Genomic DNA, 16,741 nt, shown 5'->3' on the forward strand with positions numbered 1-16,741 from the left:
ACGAGTCTTTTGGCTGTTGGGTTTGTGCATGATAAGAGAGATTGAAGATTTGGTAAAGGTGCCGGCAGTTATATGTTATATAATTCAAGACAATCTGAGTCTAAATGATTTGAAATCATAAGGGCGTGCGGCCTTTGGTCCAAGTAAGGCAGACATCGTCAGGTCAGCGGATCTTAGGAAGTGACTGCGGACATATCGGAAGTAAGGTATATTATAGACATAAAGTCTCTATTGCGGGCTAATCTTACGGTGTCAGCATGCGAGGATCATGCTGATGTGCTTGGCCCTGCGTCGTGATGTCATGTGTAGGTATAAAGTCCTGACAGCCTCTCTGAACCGGATGCCAAGCCCCCTTTTTAATTTAGCCTAGGCCTTTAAGTGAGAATTGCCTAATCCATAATCAAGGCCAAAATGAAGCTATCATTCTTGGCCTCATAGCCATTCAGAGTGACGGAAAAAGAAGCGACGCATGCTGTCATCCTGGCAGCAATAGGGTGATGTGTGAGTCACCTAGACTGCGTGAGCATTGGGCTTGGGCAATTCTGGAGAGAAGCGCCGAAGACGAGCGATGAGCTGACTCTCAGCGTGAAGATGGAGTTTCAAGCCACACAATTTCTTGGATTCCCCCTCAACCAGGCCAAACACTCATCGTTCAAACGCATTCCAGATGGCAAAGCAATTTCTCTGATCGGCATCGCCAAAGTCAGCTTCCATTTAGCTGGCCTCCTCCATCGCCCGTGGAAGGGTTCATCTTTAGCTCCAAGCCTCGTCGCTGTTCACCACGGTGGTGGCTTTAAAAGAGCAGACTGCCAAACTTTACACTCGGCGCATGGTGCAAAGAGCAAAATCCGCCGCCCAATTCCTTTTCCATTCAGACTCATGTTTCCCTTCGAACAGACTTCTCAGCGCGTTCGAGGACCCTGCCGCAACAAATCGCGCCACCAATGTCTTCGCACCCGGCAGTGCTCATTCTCGGGGCAAGGAACACTGGCAACACGGAAATCTTGGCAGCCCAAGGAGCTTTGTTCCTCGCTGACGGCTTAGTCCAAAGACTAGCCGAATCTTCGTATATTCAGAGACACAAGCGAACAAGACTTTTGAGGTCGCAGGAATCCTGACAATAAGTCGCCCGGCTAATTCAAGCTGCACAGCTCCTTAGCAAGGTTTACATCGTCCAATACCCATAACGTTGTCGGTTTTAGACGTGGAAGCATTCAATACGGAACCCATCGGAAATAACTTCTCAGTAGGGGAGATACAGGCATCGGCTGGAATCCATTTGGCGAAGGCCACTAAGGATATCGCCGGGTCACTGTTCAGGGCCAGTGAGCTGAAGCCCCCAGTTGGTGTCAGATCTGGGGGCCATCTTCCTTCCAAACCGTCCTCGATTCACAATGGAATCCTCACTGACTTGGAAATCTCAACTGCCATGCCAATTACGACTCTGTCACCTAGAAAGTCGGGATTGGCCCAGGGGTACGCGTCTACGAAGCCTGGAAGGGCACAGATGCCGTTGGCAAGTTCTCCCCGTTTGGGCATGCTCCTGATGCAGCTCTTGGAGGCTTCTGTCTCGCGTGCTGGCAAAGGGTCTTCATGAGAGCGTGGGGTGCCACAAGCATTTAGTAGATTGTGCGACTTGAAATCGTCATCCCGCATGGCCGAGTGTTGATCGCGAGCCGCACAGAGAATGCTGACCTTTTCTGGGCTGCTCGAGGCAGTGATCAGGTATTATTTGTATGGGAAACTCAAATTTGGAGCCGAATTGTAAAGTACTTAAGGAATGAATCTTCCGGCAGTCTTCAACGTTCACTGTTGTTGAACACTTTGAAGACTTACTCACGTTTACTTTCGAACGAAACAATGCCATGCCAAGAAAGTTTTCCGAGTCCGCTATATGAATACTTCGCCGACAAAGAAGCTGGTGAAGTCGTCCCCGGATAATCGCCTTTGGTTGTGGCCATCAATGTTGCGCCTACACAGATACCTTAGCCGGGGCCGCTACGATGCTAGAAGCCTAGGATGTGGTGCCCGAAAACATCAAGGGCCGCTTTAGTAAAGTAAAATCCAGAATGGAAGTAAGCTAGGAGGAGTTCTTCAAGCTTCAGCGACAGATCAACCCAGAATCACCGGATCAGAAGGTGGGGGATCAACAATATTCTCAACGATCCTTCGGTTCCTCTTCTAAACTTGAAGGTAAGAACTAATCCGTCAAGAGTCGTATCATGTGTTATATATACCGGCGCTAATACATCAATTAGTATTGTAGCTTCTTGAAGCTATCATGCCCGCGATGTGTGAATTGACAACCAAGTCATCCTTCGGCTGTATATACATCATTGATACCATCGAACCCGATGAAAAGGATGCCGTTAAAAGTATGGACATATGGACAGACTCCGCTCGTGCTCGCTTTGTGGAAATACGAAAACGGCGTGACCCCAGTGGGCTATTCATTGGATATGAGGCTTCTGAACTGGGCTCGCAAGAAAAGGCAGCACTGTAACATTCTAGCCGGGCATGTGTGTGAGAAGCATACACCGAATGACAGACGAAAGATTTCGGGCTGAACCGACGGTAAAAGAGGTTGGTATCGCTCTCTGATGATTGTTATCTTTTACATAAGATCGATCCACCAGACACCATGGGCCCGGGTAGGGGTTGTACAGTATTTCTCTCTCGCAGGTCGCACCATAGGTATGCGGAGGTAGAGCTTCAAACAGCCATCGTAGCCGCCCTTTACCCATAAGTTGGACGGAACAGGCGTCAAACAATCGAACGGTCAAAGGAATTCAACATTTTTGCCATACAATCAGACAATCAAATGATCGATGATGAACACACAACAAACAATCCACAAAAAGTAGATTAGACAAACAATCAAACCACGAGACAAACAATCCAGGGGCATTCTTTTCTCCACACTGCAATCATGTTGTTCATTTCTCGTGCGCCGCACCATCCCACCGGACGGATTTAAAGTGATTCCTTGGGACAAAGAATCCAATATCCCCGAGATATTGCTGCCAAGCATAGTCTCATGCGAAATAATGCGCGGAAGCCTCGCGGTGAAGGTAGCTCGACATATATGAAGACGTATCCGCTTTGGTCGCAGGAAGGTTTGGTGTAACCAGCAAGCATAACTCGCTGTAAGACGTACATATATCGAAACGCAATGAAGGGCCCGGAGAGTCTTCTTCCATCCTCGAGTAGCGCGGTCGACGTGGTTTTACTTGATGGCGGCGGTCTAACTACAACAGACGACACGAAGATCCACGCAGATGGGCATGACAGACCATACTTTCTTCACAACTGGTGTTTTTACATCCACCACCGAGTATCAGGCCGCAAGGTTCTTTGGGACCTTGGTATCAGTGATGTAGGTCTTGTGAACTTACGCAATGCTCATCTTTTGATCTGGAATAGGACCGGGAACTGTACACCCCGTTCGTGTTGAACTACCACTGGACGAGCTGCAATCCAGTTGGACCACGCCGACGGCTTGGAGACCAGTTGCGAGACCTGGGGGTAGAACCTTCAGAGATTGACACGGTGCTTTTTAGGTAAATATTGACTTATTGTGAAGAAAATCAATTGTACTTCCGGAGAGACTAGCACAACTAATTCGTTAGCAGTCATGCTCATTGGGATCATTGTCGCCCGACCAGAAAAGAGTTCCCAAATGCCAAAGCTGTCTTTGGCCGCGGAACCGCTTTGCATTGTTCCCCAGGGCATATTCAGAACGATGAATTTCAGGGGGTGGTTCAATGGGACTCTAGAATTTTCGGTAATGAAAACGTTCGAACAGAGAGTTCCAAAGAACATGAGGGCTCTTGGCAATCCTGGGGCCCATTCGAATCAGCATTGGACTATTTCGGCGATGGAAGCTTTTGGGTCATCGAAGCACCTGGGCATATGCCAGGCAATCTCGCAGCATGCGCGCGTTTGGAGTCGGGCGAACACATAATCCTGGCTAGCGATTGCTGTCATTCGAGGTCAGTGACTACGACTCCCATGATGGCTATTGCAGAGCGTCTGATTATCAACCTAATTTCTGAAGGACGCAAGATCTAATGACCTAGCAGAGACATTTTCCTCGGTCATCGAGAGATCGCCAATGTTGAAATGGCCGACGGCTCCCACTTCTGCTTGCATGAAGATCTAAAGAAAGCACTTGATACGATTTCCAGGCTCAGAGAGGCGGCTGAGGAGTTTGGAATGCACATTGCGATGGCTCATGATGCCGAGTTTATCAAGGACGGCAAAGACGGGGTGTTGATGTCAATCCTACACCCCATGTTCGACAAGACTGTCTTGGATAGAATCAAAGCTCATGAGAGGCCCTAAGCAGTCAGTGCCACGACATGTTGGCGAAATGAGAATGAGAAGCTTCATGGAAAGCTAGTCGAGAAACAAATACATCTCCTTACCTTACATTTACAGTATTCAATGTCATAGTGAGATCGGGAGAGCAGGCCCTCGTCAAATCTCCGCAGTCTTCTCCGGGGTCTGCGAATATAAGGATGTTTTAGTGGTTTCTGGGTGTAAGAAGCGTAGAAAATAAATGGACCTTGCTGGGTTCGCCCTTCCATCATTGCCAACGGTGTGGTGCATGAGATATGACGTTAGGATATGTCTTTTGCTGCGTCCTCCCACCGCCGCGAGAAGAGGTCGACCACAACGCCAGCACAAGCGCGCGCATTGGGCTAAAGACTTCAAGCAAAGTGAGCATTGCATCCGCCACGAGAGAACACATAAACATGAGAAGCCCTACGTGTGTCGATACTGCCACATGCCAAATGCGAGGAAGTTAGTTGGATGATGTGCGGGCAGCTTACTTGCAGACTCCGGGTCCGTGACAACATGAAGCAATCGCGTCTAGCTAATAAAACGTTTCAAGAGACCTTGTGACGAGACACAAACGGCTGATCCACACACACAAAAGCAAGCGGGAGTAAAGAATGCGGATGCGGTAACGGTAGCATGCGCGCCACAAGCTGTGGTTTCCCAGGATGGCTGGAATATGTCTAGCGAACGATGTTGTGTTTTTATGGTCATATAGGTATTAAAATAGTAGTAAGATGATCCCCAGGATGGCCGCAAAACCAAGGAGCAATTGATCACTCAAGGGCCTGCCATTCCCATCGCTACCAACTCGCTCAATGAGCCGATTGCCAATATTTGTGATGCTGCTTTGAAAATCCTCATAATTTGAGGCGGTCCAATTCGCCCCGCTGGCTCCAGGAACCGCATCATTTCCTGTGAAAGCAATATACAACACATCGTTGTCATCATGCCCCGAGTTACCATTGACACTGTTGCCGTAGCAAGCGGTAGCAAGAGATATGGAAGCTTCACCAACCATGGCTTGAGGCCCGTCATCGCCGTTTGTATCTCCCCAGACCCCATACAGCTACGCGGATTCCGTTAGAATAGAATCAGAAACGGAGTCGGGATAGACTCACCAATTTGTTATTGCATATGACGGCCATTACGCTCAGTGGTTTTACGCCATGCTTTGCTGGATCAAAAGTAGGCCAGCCGCTCTTGGTTCCTTCATTACCGAATACGACATAGGTGTGTACCGAGGCGTTGAGATCTCGTCGTCCTGTTCCATACCCTCTCAGCTCGTCGTGGAACGTCGTCTCAGACTGAGTGTCGGTGGAGCTGCCGCAGCGTCCGTCGCCTCCGGCTTGCTCGCCATCGCAGTCAACATCCATATTGGCGAGCTCGCCATTCTTCCCTTGGAGGTAGATGATCTTGTAATCATCCAGGTAATCTCCGCAGTAACCAAAACCTGGTTTCTCAGTTGTGTGAGTCTTCGCAATCATGCCAGTGGTTTGAGCACGTACCTCCGCTGTCGCCCTCGCTGCTGTGAAACCCGCTTGCTAGCACATGATGGCACTTATTCCGCCCGCGGACGAATGCATAAAAGTCTTGTAGATTGCTTGGTATATCGCGCGTTAATGCCGGTGTTGCTAATAGTATGAAAAGGAGGCAGATGCCACCTAATGAGACCATGATGAGTGGAATGAAGCACAGCGTTAAGAGGGAGAAGAATGAGGTGAGACGGGATGCTCGGGGGCAGGGAATCATGGGCGATGAGTCGCGCTTTGGTCTCCACGTGATCTATAGAGTCCAGCGGCGCCATTCAAAGCACTAGTTGTGCACAGCCCTCAATTTAGACGCTGTGAGATGAACACGAGGTCTTGGCCAAGTCTCAAACAACTCGAATTGGGGGTGCTCGGAGAAGAAATGACGGGATGACGCGCGATTGAGAACCATATGTACATTGTTGGCACCAATAATCAGTGAAGATGTCAAGGATTCATAAGTCTCAGCCGTGCCAGGTCTTTATCTGACCGGCATTGAGCCACTCCATGGGATTGAGGCGCCAGATGACTGGACTTAGACCTAAATCTCGGGCCGCTCCGGATGGCTCTCTGGCCCTGATTGTGTAGCGACCGAGTCCATTGTTATGGAACGCTAGAGGTGGGGAATTTCGGCGGTTTTTAAGCCTAAACTTAACGTGTCTCAGCGCGTCCATCAAGTTGTCAATCTTGGGGGAGTCTGCGGCCCACCACATAAGCAGCGACCGAGTAGCGGCTTTACAGAATTGAGATAGCTCTTGAGGACTGGTTGTCTCTTGGGCCTCTTTTACTCTTGCGATAGCGTGGAAAAGAGAGTCGAACTTGTCCATCGTAGACGCTATGCATCCCCGACGTCACACTCGAATTCCAGAATGTGAAGGTCGAGAAGCCGCAAGACATCATTCGCAATTACGTTAACAGTACCGATATTGAACACGACTACTTCGAAATCAATTCCACAGGTCAGCTTACTCATCTTTTTGATAGTGTGATGCTCGAAATATCGTTATTATTATCCGAAAACTTGACTAAGTTTTCAAGATGTCATCGTCGCAGTACTAGAGCTTGATGTCTCAAAAGAACAAAGATAGGGCCATTAGGAACGCACACTCAATCTAAGGTCAAAGCTTGAAGCTAGTATCCCGGACATAGATATGGAGCCTGCTAAAGATATTAACTGAGCGCAAAAGGCCTGCGTGGCATGGCGATGATACGGAGTTATTCATCGCCGGGATGAACATAAACCGTTCTGGGTCTCCGTTCTGGAGGGTCCATGGTATGACAAGAAATCTGGCAGTCACCTAGGTAGGCAAGTTGAGCTTCATACTTTAGCTGAGCGAGCCCTCGTTGTCATTCAGTTGCTAGTTAAGTCTTTACAGCGATCGACCTCATTACTTGGCGCCGGATCCGGATTTCATCATTTTGGACCTGAAGCCTACGTAGTAGTCTGCAGGTGATTAGTCCACGATAGAAACTTCCTCGAAGAGACACCGACTGACCCCGCCTAACTTCCATCACTCACTGCAAACGAAGAAGCTGTCGACAAGATCCTGTTGAAAAGAATCAGTTAGATCATCTGAACGATGAACATGAGAGTTTGCCTTTTGAATTAGGTTCTAGGTCAACTGTCCCCGAGCACAGAATCAACCATGCGCGGTTTGAAAACAACTGGGCCCGTCTCCCATTCGGTACCAAACCAATCTCTCGACACTGTTTGGTACATGTGGCTACATTACCGGGAAGACATCAATCTGCAAAGCTGTCGGCTGATCACGCATGGTTGCTACAAGTAGCTTGATCCGCCGGTTTGAATTGTAGGTTGATTGGTTGGCCGGGTAAACAGATTGGTTCCGGTCATGATCCACCTCGGTGCAGACACGGCTGCTGTTCCCGTGTTGGTACTGTCGCCGCTCCTGATGCCACGCTTAGAGGCTCCCAGAACTCATGCGTGTTGGAACCAACGGCATGAGCAGGCAAATATCTCCACTATCGCACTGCTGTTGGCCGTGTATTTTTATTTTCAGCCAAGAAGAGGGGTAAGCTCCGATTGCCTCATATAGATATAAATGGGCAGAGGTCGTTTTGGTGGTTCGAAATTCCTCGCGACTACATGAGAAAACATCCCGTCCCTTTCCGCCATGGCCGACAGTCAGACAGCCACAGCTCCTAGAGCCGAAGAGAGCTCTGCGACTGCCGTCAGCCCTGTATCTGTTGACGATCCCGGATCTACAAATAACCCAGGTTCTGGCGTGGCAACTGGTCACGGTCCAATCCTGGAGGCGGAGGTAGCGAACGACGATGTGAGGGATGACTAAATGCTTCAATTGCGATCACGGCACTGACCTCTCTTCCTAGTTCAGCGACGATGCTGCCTCAGACAGAGCAACGGTAAGCAAGAGGTCTCACTAAAATATTGTAATGTGATCTTCTAACCCGCTCCAGAGTGTGGCGTCTTCAAGCACAAGCTTGTCAAGCTCGATCCTTCAGCATCGCCAAGAGAATGGGAGAACTTACCACAAGTACAAAGATGGGAGTGGGTTGCCCCATGTATCAGAGTCCTACGGCAATCTGGTTTCTAATGATATACAGAGTATCTTTTCCCAAACGATGAGAGAGAAAACGAAAGGCTAGGTTGGTGAGGCCCTGACCAAAGCTTTCTAGTTACTTACAAAATCCCTAGACCTACAGCATAACCTCTTCCTTTTGACTTTGGATTACAAGCTGGGCCTTGCTCCTCCAAATAATGAAAATTCGGGTGTCAAGCGCGTTCTTGACATCGGAACGGGCACTGGGTTGTGGGCTATTGAATTCGCCGATGAGCATCCCGAAGCCGAGGTAAGTTTGTTGACAAAAGAAGAGGGCTCAAAGCTAAGCAGATTGTAGGTTCTAGGTGTCGATCTGTCTCCAGTTCAGATTCAGTTGTACGATTTTGCTAGCTTCCCGGGCCTTGGCACGTTTACTAACACGTCTCAGTGTCCCGCCGAATCTCAAGTTTGAAGTCGACGACATTGAGCAGCCTTGGACATACAGCCAGCCTTTTGATTATATCCATATTCGTGGCATGACTTCAAGCATCACGGACTGGCACGGCTTCTTCAAACAAGCATATGAGTGAGTATCTACGCCCTTGATATACGGGCCGTTTGCTCATTCACTCCAGTGGTCTTACGCCTGGCGGCTACATCGAGTTATTCGAAAGCCATGCACGCACCCAATCTGACGATGGATCTTTGACGCCAGATCACGCTTTTTGGCAGTGGTCGGATAAGCTCGAAGAATGCTTCAAGATACTCGGACGTCCATTTGTAAACGTCCCGAGCCTTGTTCCTCTATTGAAAGAAGCTGGTTTTGCCGACGTGACCATCGTCCCGTACAAGTGGCCGGTCGGTCCATGGGCCAAAGATCCGCATTATAAGGAGCTTGGAGAATGGACTTTCGAAAATTTCACACAAGGTCTCGAAGGCTTCACTATAGCAGCACTGACCAGAGCGCTTGACTGGAGCAACGCAGAGGTCCAAACTTTTCTTTCTCAAGTCCGGAAAGATCTGAAGGACATGAGTATACATCATTACGTTCCCTTGTAAGCGATGTTTTCTTCTCAGCTATGTCCTTATTCTAAATCTTCTCTCGGTTCTTTTTGTCGCGCTTTGATTTTACTTCATTCCTTGCGTACCTTCATAATGCTGACAATGGCCAGATGGGTGATCCATGCCCAAAAGCCACTGGAGGAAGCCTAGCAATGGGGCCAGCTCACACGTTTTTGAAAATGCAGGACTAGAAAACGACTGGAGGTATTTTGGTTTCTCGGGTCCTTCGGGTCTTCATGGGAGACGTCAATAGGCTGTATTTTCGTAGAACTCTCAGCTTCTTGACCATCTTCGTCATTCTAACTACCTTATGTCGTCGACAAAGGCGAATTTCCATGATATGGAATGTGCTTAACAGTGATGTGGATTCCATAAGAACTCTTAATGTTAGACACAGGAATCAGACTCGATATCCAAACCTAGCGATACAGTAAAATAGGCCAGGGTCAATGGTTGCCGTGCCACGCTTCCAAATCATCACGGCACAGATTGAAAATCAGGCTACCAATCAGTCTCCAGCGATACATCGCAATCCACCTGTCAAGGGCTCAACCAATGACACGATACCGTAAATGCACGTCTCGGAACACGGCATAAGATACGAACCCTGGATTTGGCAGCTGGGAACATGGTACTATCCAAAGATAGAGTCTAGGCCAAACGACATGGGCCAGAGCCTTACGTTCTGCCCACTCCCTTTGACCTGCTTCTCTCCCTCTTTCCTACTCGACATCTCCTCGATTCTGCTGCCATGTAGACCTCAAAGCGGCATGGGTGAGGTTGGCGCTGTTTCAACACAATAATCATGGCTGGGTCCGATGGAAATCCAGACCGGTGCGCATCCTTCTCACTCCGTCCTTGGCATTGGCGTATTAACTGTCATAGTATCGCAACAGTTGCGCAGTCAACTGCTGAGCCCGATAATCAAGGAAGTACACCGATCGAGCCACCTACGACGACGGCAGCGTTGCCTGAAACAACTTCGAACCAAACGCCCGATAATGACCGCACCGAAAATCATCCTGTGGTTCAAGAGGAGAGAGCCGAGAGTTTTCAAGTCGAGCAGTTTGCCGACAGAACCACCTTATCGGGATGGTTCCCCCAGATAAAAAGCGACGAAAACAGCAGTTGGCGCATTTGGTTTTCACGGAGAAGCCGTGCTCTCATGGTCCAGATTGCGATCATTGGCGTCATCCTGATGACGAACCTCGGTGTAACCATCTTTGCTGTCAAAAGTTATGGAAGCCGAAATGGGGTTGGGTTGATTTACGAGGGCGAATGCTCAACCGTAAAGCGACTGGATCAGTGGTTGCATTTGCTCATCAACCTGTTGGGAACCGGTATGCTCTCGGCTTCAAATTATTGCATGCAGCTGCAGGCCGCGCCAACACGCGAAAACGTGGACACAGCGCACGCGAAACACAAGTGGTTAGATATCGGCATTCCCAGCCTACGGAACTTGAAGTACCTCAGTATGTGGAGGCAATGTTCATGGACCTTACTGGCAATCACTTCTATTCCCATTCATCTCATGTAAGAGTTGCTCACCCTCCTTTTGCCATAACGTTCGGTGCATCGCTCATACTTGCAGCGCATAGATATAACTCAGCAGTTTTCCAGTCACTGTCATCTCACAACTACACGGTCGCCGTTGTTAAAGACTCGTTTTTAAACAATGCCTCATGGAGTTTGAAAACAGCAGAGTCCAACCGAGCTGGCGACTGGGGTTGGGATGACACCCGAGTCAATCCCTCGAACTTGGACTACGAAGACGTGATACGAGAAATACAGAGAAACGCATCCACCTATGAAGAACGCAACATATCTGCATGTTTCGACTTATACGACAATTACTTTAATCCTCAGGGAAACGTGATTGTGCTGGTCAAGAATGAGTCTTTGCAGAACCCACCAGAGGACAGCCTGCTCATGTACGTTTCCATCGTCCCTCGTTTGGATGACTGGGCAAAAAACATGTGGGCTCTCGGTAATGGTACCGGTCGCTTTGTGGCTTTGTCACCTACCAAGCCCGTCACCAAATGGTTTCTTGGGCCCCCGCATTACGAAGTGTCTCGATGTGTCGTACAGCCACCAGAAGGCCTCAGCGCAAATTGCAGGTTTGAATATTCGCCTCCTATCATGTTCACCATTTGCATCATGAACTTGATCAAGGCTGCCATCATGCTCTCAATATGGGCCCTAAGGAGGTGGCAAAATTCGAAGAAGCAGAACCAAGCAAAAGAGGTCTTGTACACCTTGGGCGATGCTATCGCTTCTTTCATGCGGGAGCCATGCGAGCAAACTGTCGATATGGGACTTACGACAAAGTATGACTTCTTGACTACTCGGACGTTAAAGAACCGCTTCGTAAGATCTCCTCCTGCAATACTCCAAGAAAAGCCTCAGCCGCGGGGATTTGAAGGGAAAGCAAAGCAGTGGAGATCATCTGCCAGTCTTAGACGCTGGGTCGTCATGTTAGCCATGTATGGATGCCACTTTTCATACCTACCTATACTACATTGAATTTGATTTTTGGCTAATTCTTCCTAAGGTGCCTCCTCGTAATTATAATCGCTTCTGTCCTTCTTACGATGTCGTTTGTAAGCCTAAGACAACGAGGTTTCGGGGTCAAGATACCAGACTTATGGAAGCTTGGCTTTGGTGCCTTGACTCCGTATACCTATTTAGTGATTGACATGCCTCGTACAGATCCAGGAGGGTTGATTGCCAATGTGCTACTGGCCAATTTGCCTCAACTCGTCCTCTCGGTCCTCTACATCATCTACAACACCATGCTTAGCACATTCCTAATGCAAAGAGAATTCAGTCGTATGTGGGATCCGAAAAACCGGAAGCCGCTACGAGTTTCTGAGCCGATTGGAATTCAACGATCAAGTTATTTTATTTCCTTGCCCCTACGATATGGGATTCCCCTCTACGCTAGCTCGGGTATTCTGCACTGGCTAGTGTCACAGAGCCTTTTCCTGGCACGGATTCGAGCTATATCCACAGACGGAAGTGACGATGATGTCAATTCCTTCTCGACATGTGGCTATAGTCCCATAGCAGTTTTTGTCAGTGAGTCCATCGACTTTGGCCTTCAACCCTGTCTTTTGTATCTAACAGTGAGACTCAGCATTGCTTGCGGGGCTCCTTCTCGTTGTCATCATTATCGGCATGGGGCTGCGGCGCTATGATGGCACAATGCCTATGGTGTCGACGAATAGCCTTGCAATAAGTGCTGCTTGCCATGTATTGGAGAAGGATCGGGACGGCGGTTACTTACTGCCTGTCCAGTGGGGCGTTCTCAAGATGACTGGGGGCGTGGGGAAGTGTGCTTTCACTACAGCCGCGGCAGACACGGTTAAAGTCCCAGAGACCGGTCTAGATCGAGTCTACAAGTGATGATAGAGGGGGTAGTGAGGTCTGACTGATCATCTGATAGCCTTGAGAGTGAACTCAAACCCAAGGACAAAAACCCTTATGAAGCTTGATTGAAGAGGGATGAGTAGGATTCACCTGAAGAATACTTCATTGAAAGTCTAGGCGCTCTGGCCTTTCGCTCTCGCCCCTTCGCATTCAATACAGGCGAGACATTACAAATACTTAGAACATTACAGGTATTCTTTAATTAGAGCCCATTATCTCTCACTACCTTACTCAGTGATACTCCAAAGCAGTGACCGTGGGTGCATAGGTTCACGGGAACCTTCGAGCTTCACCACCTAAGATGTAGCAGGCGATGGCTTACCATCAACATAGAATAATCTTATGTGTTGATTGATTTACTGGCACTAACTATAGGGTTGTCCTTGCGTAATCACTGCAGTATTACTTTACCTGAGAAACCTGGGCGTTGGTAGTGCTACCCGCCATGAAAAGTTCGGTAGCAATTGTTTATTCTTCACAGCCGCGGTGACTGGATACCATTGATTGCGTTATGGGAGTCCGGAATCAACCAAGGCACTCACTTGTCAAGTGAAATGCCGATCTTGGACGATGTGTAATTCATATCATCGGATGAACTCAAATTGCTATTCGTGGAGACGTTCTTGATACGTCGCCACTCGTGAAATTCAGCAGCTTGTCTGTGTTTGGTCGTTTCTCAGTCATGGCCATATGGCTATGCCCGGGGCTTTGCGAGGCGGAGTAAGGTTCCAGCGCTCGGCTGAACCATCGACACTCAGCACAATGGGACTTTTCGATGACCAGATGAATGCGTCAACCGATGAATTCCTGTATGGAGTGCCCAGAAAAATCTCGCCGGCGGATCACGAAAGTTCTTTCCGGTGATGTGCTGACGTCTTGGGATCCTGAGCTGCAAACTACACATTAGCCGAACTCGACGAGCAAAGGATCGCGATCTCTCGAGGCGAGCTATCGAGGTCTGGACTTTGGGTGAATTAGTGTCGTTCTACGAGGGTACCGGGAAGCTCCTGCGTTTGACTTGGGCAGCAGGGAGCTCCTTGGCAGTCCACCGTCATGTGCTCGGCTGGGAATATGCCAACCAGCCTCATTGCGGCTGATCGCGGTCCTCTTGCTGCCCCGCCATTTGGGGCTCGGTTTCGCTTCCTCCCGCTGTTGAGTTGCCCGAATAGCGCGTCGCACTTGAACTTCAGTTGCAACGTCGAGACTCTTCTCTCCTGCGCAGGAGGAGTATTGAGAATGCTGTCTTGCGATCAGCCGAAGCTGCTGATTGAAAAAAAAAAAAAGGGTCTTTCGGGTAGTGTAGATCGTGATGTTGACTTCTGCCAAGTCAATTCAGAGTTTTCATTCTCAACCTCGTATGTAGGTGTGGAGGGGCTCAATGACAGTTTGCAGAGCAGCTCGGAGGTCCGAATCAACTCTATCGGATTGGCATTACTTTACACGGCTGCTGACCGAGCCTCGGGATATGGACCAATGAGCGTAGAATCCTAAGTTCAGAATTCTGGCTCAATTAACATTGAACGAAATAGCCCATCCCGACTTTGCCGCCTACTTGGTGTGACTAAGCCCTGCCGGTATGGTAAGGGGTGTGTGTCCTGGTGTCCGGGTTCAGTAGCGAGAAGCATGCATGACGGATGCAAGATCGGCTTTGAACTGACTCGATTTGGCGGTGTCTGCCTTAAAGCGGCGTATGCGGACTTCGATGCTGGCCGAAATGCGTCTTCAAAAGTTGTCGGAAGGCGAAACTCATAGCAACATGTAAGTTCCCTCACCTACCTTCCATGTAGTCTACATCGGCCCCTCTGGCTGGTACGTGGCTGACTCCGCTTCTAGGCCTCAAAAATCCGCATGAAAACGAGCTTTGGCTTTTCGGATGTCGAAAATATGGATCGCATGTATATCACCATACCTTACTTCAAGGTCCCTCGAGCAGAGGGAGGCTTTTTTTGACGCAAGGAGCGGTTCATGTGTCCATGAACTTGGCTTTTCACAGTTTCGGGGTTGTACTAGGTATTCCTTCCTTTCAAGAGCTTTTGAAAGAAGCTTCAAGGAAATTTCAGACACGATATTCCGCAGATGTCTCCCATGAAGCTTGCTTAACGAAGTGCTGTCAACCAGGCTGTCAAAAAGCACTGTTGCAAACTCAATGGTTCCCACACCACTAATCGTCTAAATGCAATTTGAATCCACGGGTGTCTCACGTCAAGGTAAACGGCGGCTGCAAAACTTGGAGAAGGACTCGTTTCTCCTCACACCTGGGTGCTCCTCTTTTAGATCGGATGGTCGAAGTTGATTGGCGGCTCTTCTTCGCTATTTAAGTCTGCAGATAACTTTATTCTTCGGATGCCTTACTCAGGGACTTCCACTTGCGTGATATAAGCCTCTGTAGATCATCGCTTCTTTGCATGGGTGGCCATGGCAGTCGACGTATTTCTGGTGGGCAAGGGCTGACTGGACTATCACCACACTTCGCGTTACCGTGCTAGCATCCCACGGGTTGTAAATGACTCCGATATTGGGTTCAGCTGCGACCTACTCAGCCGCGAATGACTATGAATGCAATACGAACTTTGATCTTTGTCCACAGTTCACATAGATAGAGATGTCAAAAGTTCCGAGTATAAGTACGAAGTCGTACTTCCCACTTGACCATCCGCTTCCCTTATTCATCTCATCCACACCTATTCTGCACTGGTTTAAGAAACAATTCAATTACTAGCTTTTCAATCTTCTCCATCAACCCTTGACTCTGCAATCATGCATATCCCATCGTTCAGCCAAACCGCCACTATCGGCATGGCTTTCTACGCCATCGCTGCTATTGCTGCACCCGTAGCCCAACCCATCGCCGAGCCTGGCTTCGAGACGGCTGAAATTGCTAAAGTAAGTCCTTCATGCCCTTCTATACATAAATGCCCCTTTCAGAAAGATTCTGACATTATGGTAGCGTGCCCCTGAGGCGGCCGTAAGTAACTCACAAACACGCACAAACTCCGTATTTCCTCATTTCTTCACTACTTCTTTTCTTTCTGGGTCTGTTCTTGGTCTCATACTGACAATTTGCGATGGAAAAATAAGCCCAATGTAGATAACATGCCGGTAAGACTCAATCCAGGCTTTCGTTCAGAAGGGACCACAGCTGATATAGCAACCCTCAGCCTTTGAGCGAAGCCATCGCTGCTCGCGATGACCCAGACAATCAACGAGAATCACGCGATGACAATAAGGAGAACAACCAAGACCAGTACCAGAATAACAGCAAATGTAAGCGCGGAAAGCGCGGCGGTAGAGACGAGGGCTGCGACCGCGGCGACCACGGCAGCCACGGCGGCCACGGCCACGGCGGCGGCAGAGGCGGTCACGATACCCAGGACCCCGACGAGGCAGAGAGCGATCAGAAGGAGAACGACCTCAGCAAGCGAGGAGATGAAGCTGGCCTTCCCGGTGACGACAAGAACAAAGAAGTAGGGGTTGATGACCTCAACAACAAGGGCGGCGGCGGCGACGGCGGTGGATACGGAGGGTACGGCGGCAAGGGTGGTGGTGGCGGATACGGAGGATACGGAGGTGGAAAGGGTGGTGGCGGATACGGGGGCGGCGGCTATGGCGGCGGAAAGGAAGGCGGCTACGGAGGTGGCTACGGCCACGGTCATTAAGTGGGCGGCAAGAAGGGTCCTCGACGCCCTCGATGCCGCGGCGAGATCTTTACGAACATTGATATCGCCAAGGACCGGAGGACGTGCGAACTCTCGGCAGATTCATCGCCGAATCTTGTCAGGAGAACACACCACTTTTATGCCAAAGATGCGAGGGCATTGGCTTTTACACTCAATTTTGTTGCTTTTTCTCAACATCGTC

General features: G+C 49.2%; 5 protein-coding genes across 5 annotated transcripts; 4 read left to right on the plus strand and 1 right to left on the minus strand.

Moving 5' to 3' along the window:
* Positions 1-3,172: 3,172 nt before the first annotated feature.
* CORC01_12635 (uncharacterized protein) lies at positions 3,173-4,955 on the plus strand (the record flags this gene model as incomplete). The annotated part of the gene is made up of 4 exons (XM_022624254.1): positions 3,173-3,376; positions 3,424-3,560; positions 4,188-4,271; positions 4,898-4,955. The coding sequence occupies 4 exons, from the start codon at positions 3,173-3,175 to the stop codon at positions 4,953-4,955; spliced, it is 483 nt and encodes a 160-aa protein (XP_022469225.1).
* A 107-nt stretch (positions 4,956-5,062) lies between these two features.
* Positions 5,063-6,093, minus strand: CORC01_12636 (fungal chitosanase; the record flags this gene model as incomplete). Its single annotated transcript, XM_022624255.1, has 3 exons — positions 5,063-5,410; positions 5,463-5,794; positions 5,850-6,093. 3 exons carry the CDS (start codon positions 6,091-6,093, stop codon positions 5,063-5,065), a joined length of 924 nt encoding a protein of 307 aa, XP_022469226.1.
* A 1,912-nt stretch (positions 6,094-8,005) lies between these two features.
* On the plus strand, positions 8,006-9,604 carry CORC01_12637 (uncharacterized protein; the record flags this gene model as incomplete). Its single annotated transcript, XM_022624256.1, has 9 exons — positions 8,006-8,167; positions 8,223-8,255; positions 8,310-8,400; positions 8,457-8,498; positions 8,548-8,702; positions 8,751-8,788; positions 8,841-8,978; positions 9,028-9,447; positions 9,565-9,604. 9 exons carry the CDS (start codon positions 8,006-8,008, stop codon positions 9,602-9,604), a joined length of 1,119 nt encoding a protein of 372 aa, XP_022469227.1.
* Positions 9,605-10,619: 1,015 nt separating this feature from the next.
* Positions 10,620-12,859, plus strand: CORC01_12638 (uncharacterized protein; the record flags this gene model as incomplete). The annotated part of the gene is made up of 4 exons (XM_022624257.1): positions 10,620-10,926; positions 11,154-11,937; positions 12,006-12,532; positions 12,591-12,859. The coding sequence occupies 4 exons, from the start codon at positions 10,620-10,622 to the stop codon at positions 12,857-12,859; spliced, it is 1,887 nt and encodes a 628-aa protein (XP_022469228.1).
* Positions 12,860-15,640: 2,781 nt separating this feature from the next.
* Positions 15,641-16,539, plus strand: CORC01_12639 (uncharacterized protein; the record flags this gene model as incomplete). The annotated part of the gene is made up of 3 exons (XM_022624258.1): positions 15,641-15,766; positions 15,831-15,848; positions 16,042-16,539. 3 exons carry the CDS (start codon positions 15,641-15,643, stop codon positions 16,537-16,539), a joined length of 642 nt encoding a protein of 213 aa, XP_022469229.1.
* Positions 16,540-16,741: the final 202 nt, after the last annotated feature.

The sequence above is a fragment of the Colletotrichum orchidophilum genome, assembly GCF_001831195.1.
Source record: "Colletotrichum orchidophilum strain IMI 309357 chromosome Unknown Scaffold_160.1, whole genome shotgun sequence".
NCBI classification, from domain to species: domain Eukaryota; kingdom Fungi; phylum Ascomycota; class Sordariomycetes; order Glomerellales; family Glomerellaceae; genus Colletotrichum; species Colletotrichum orchidophilum.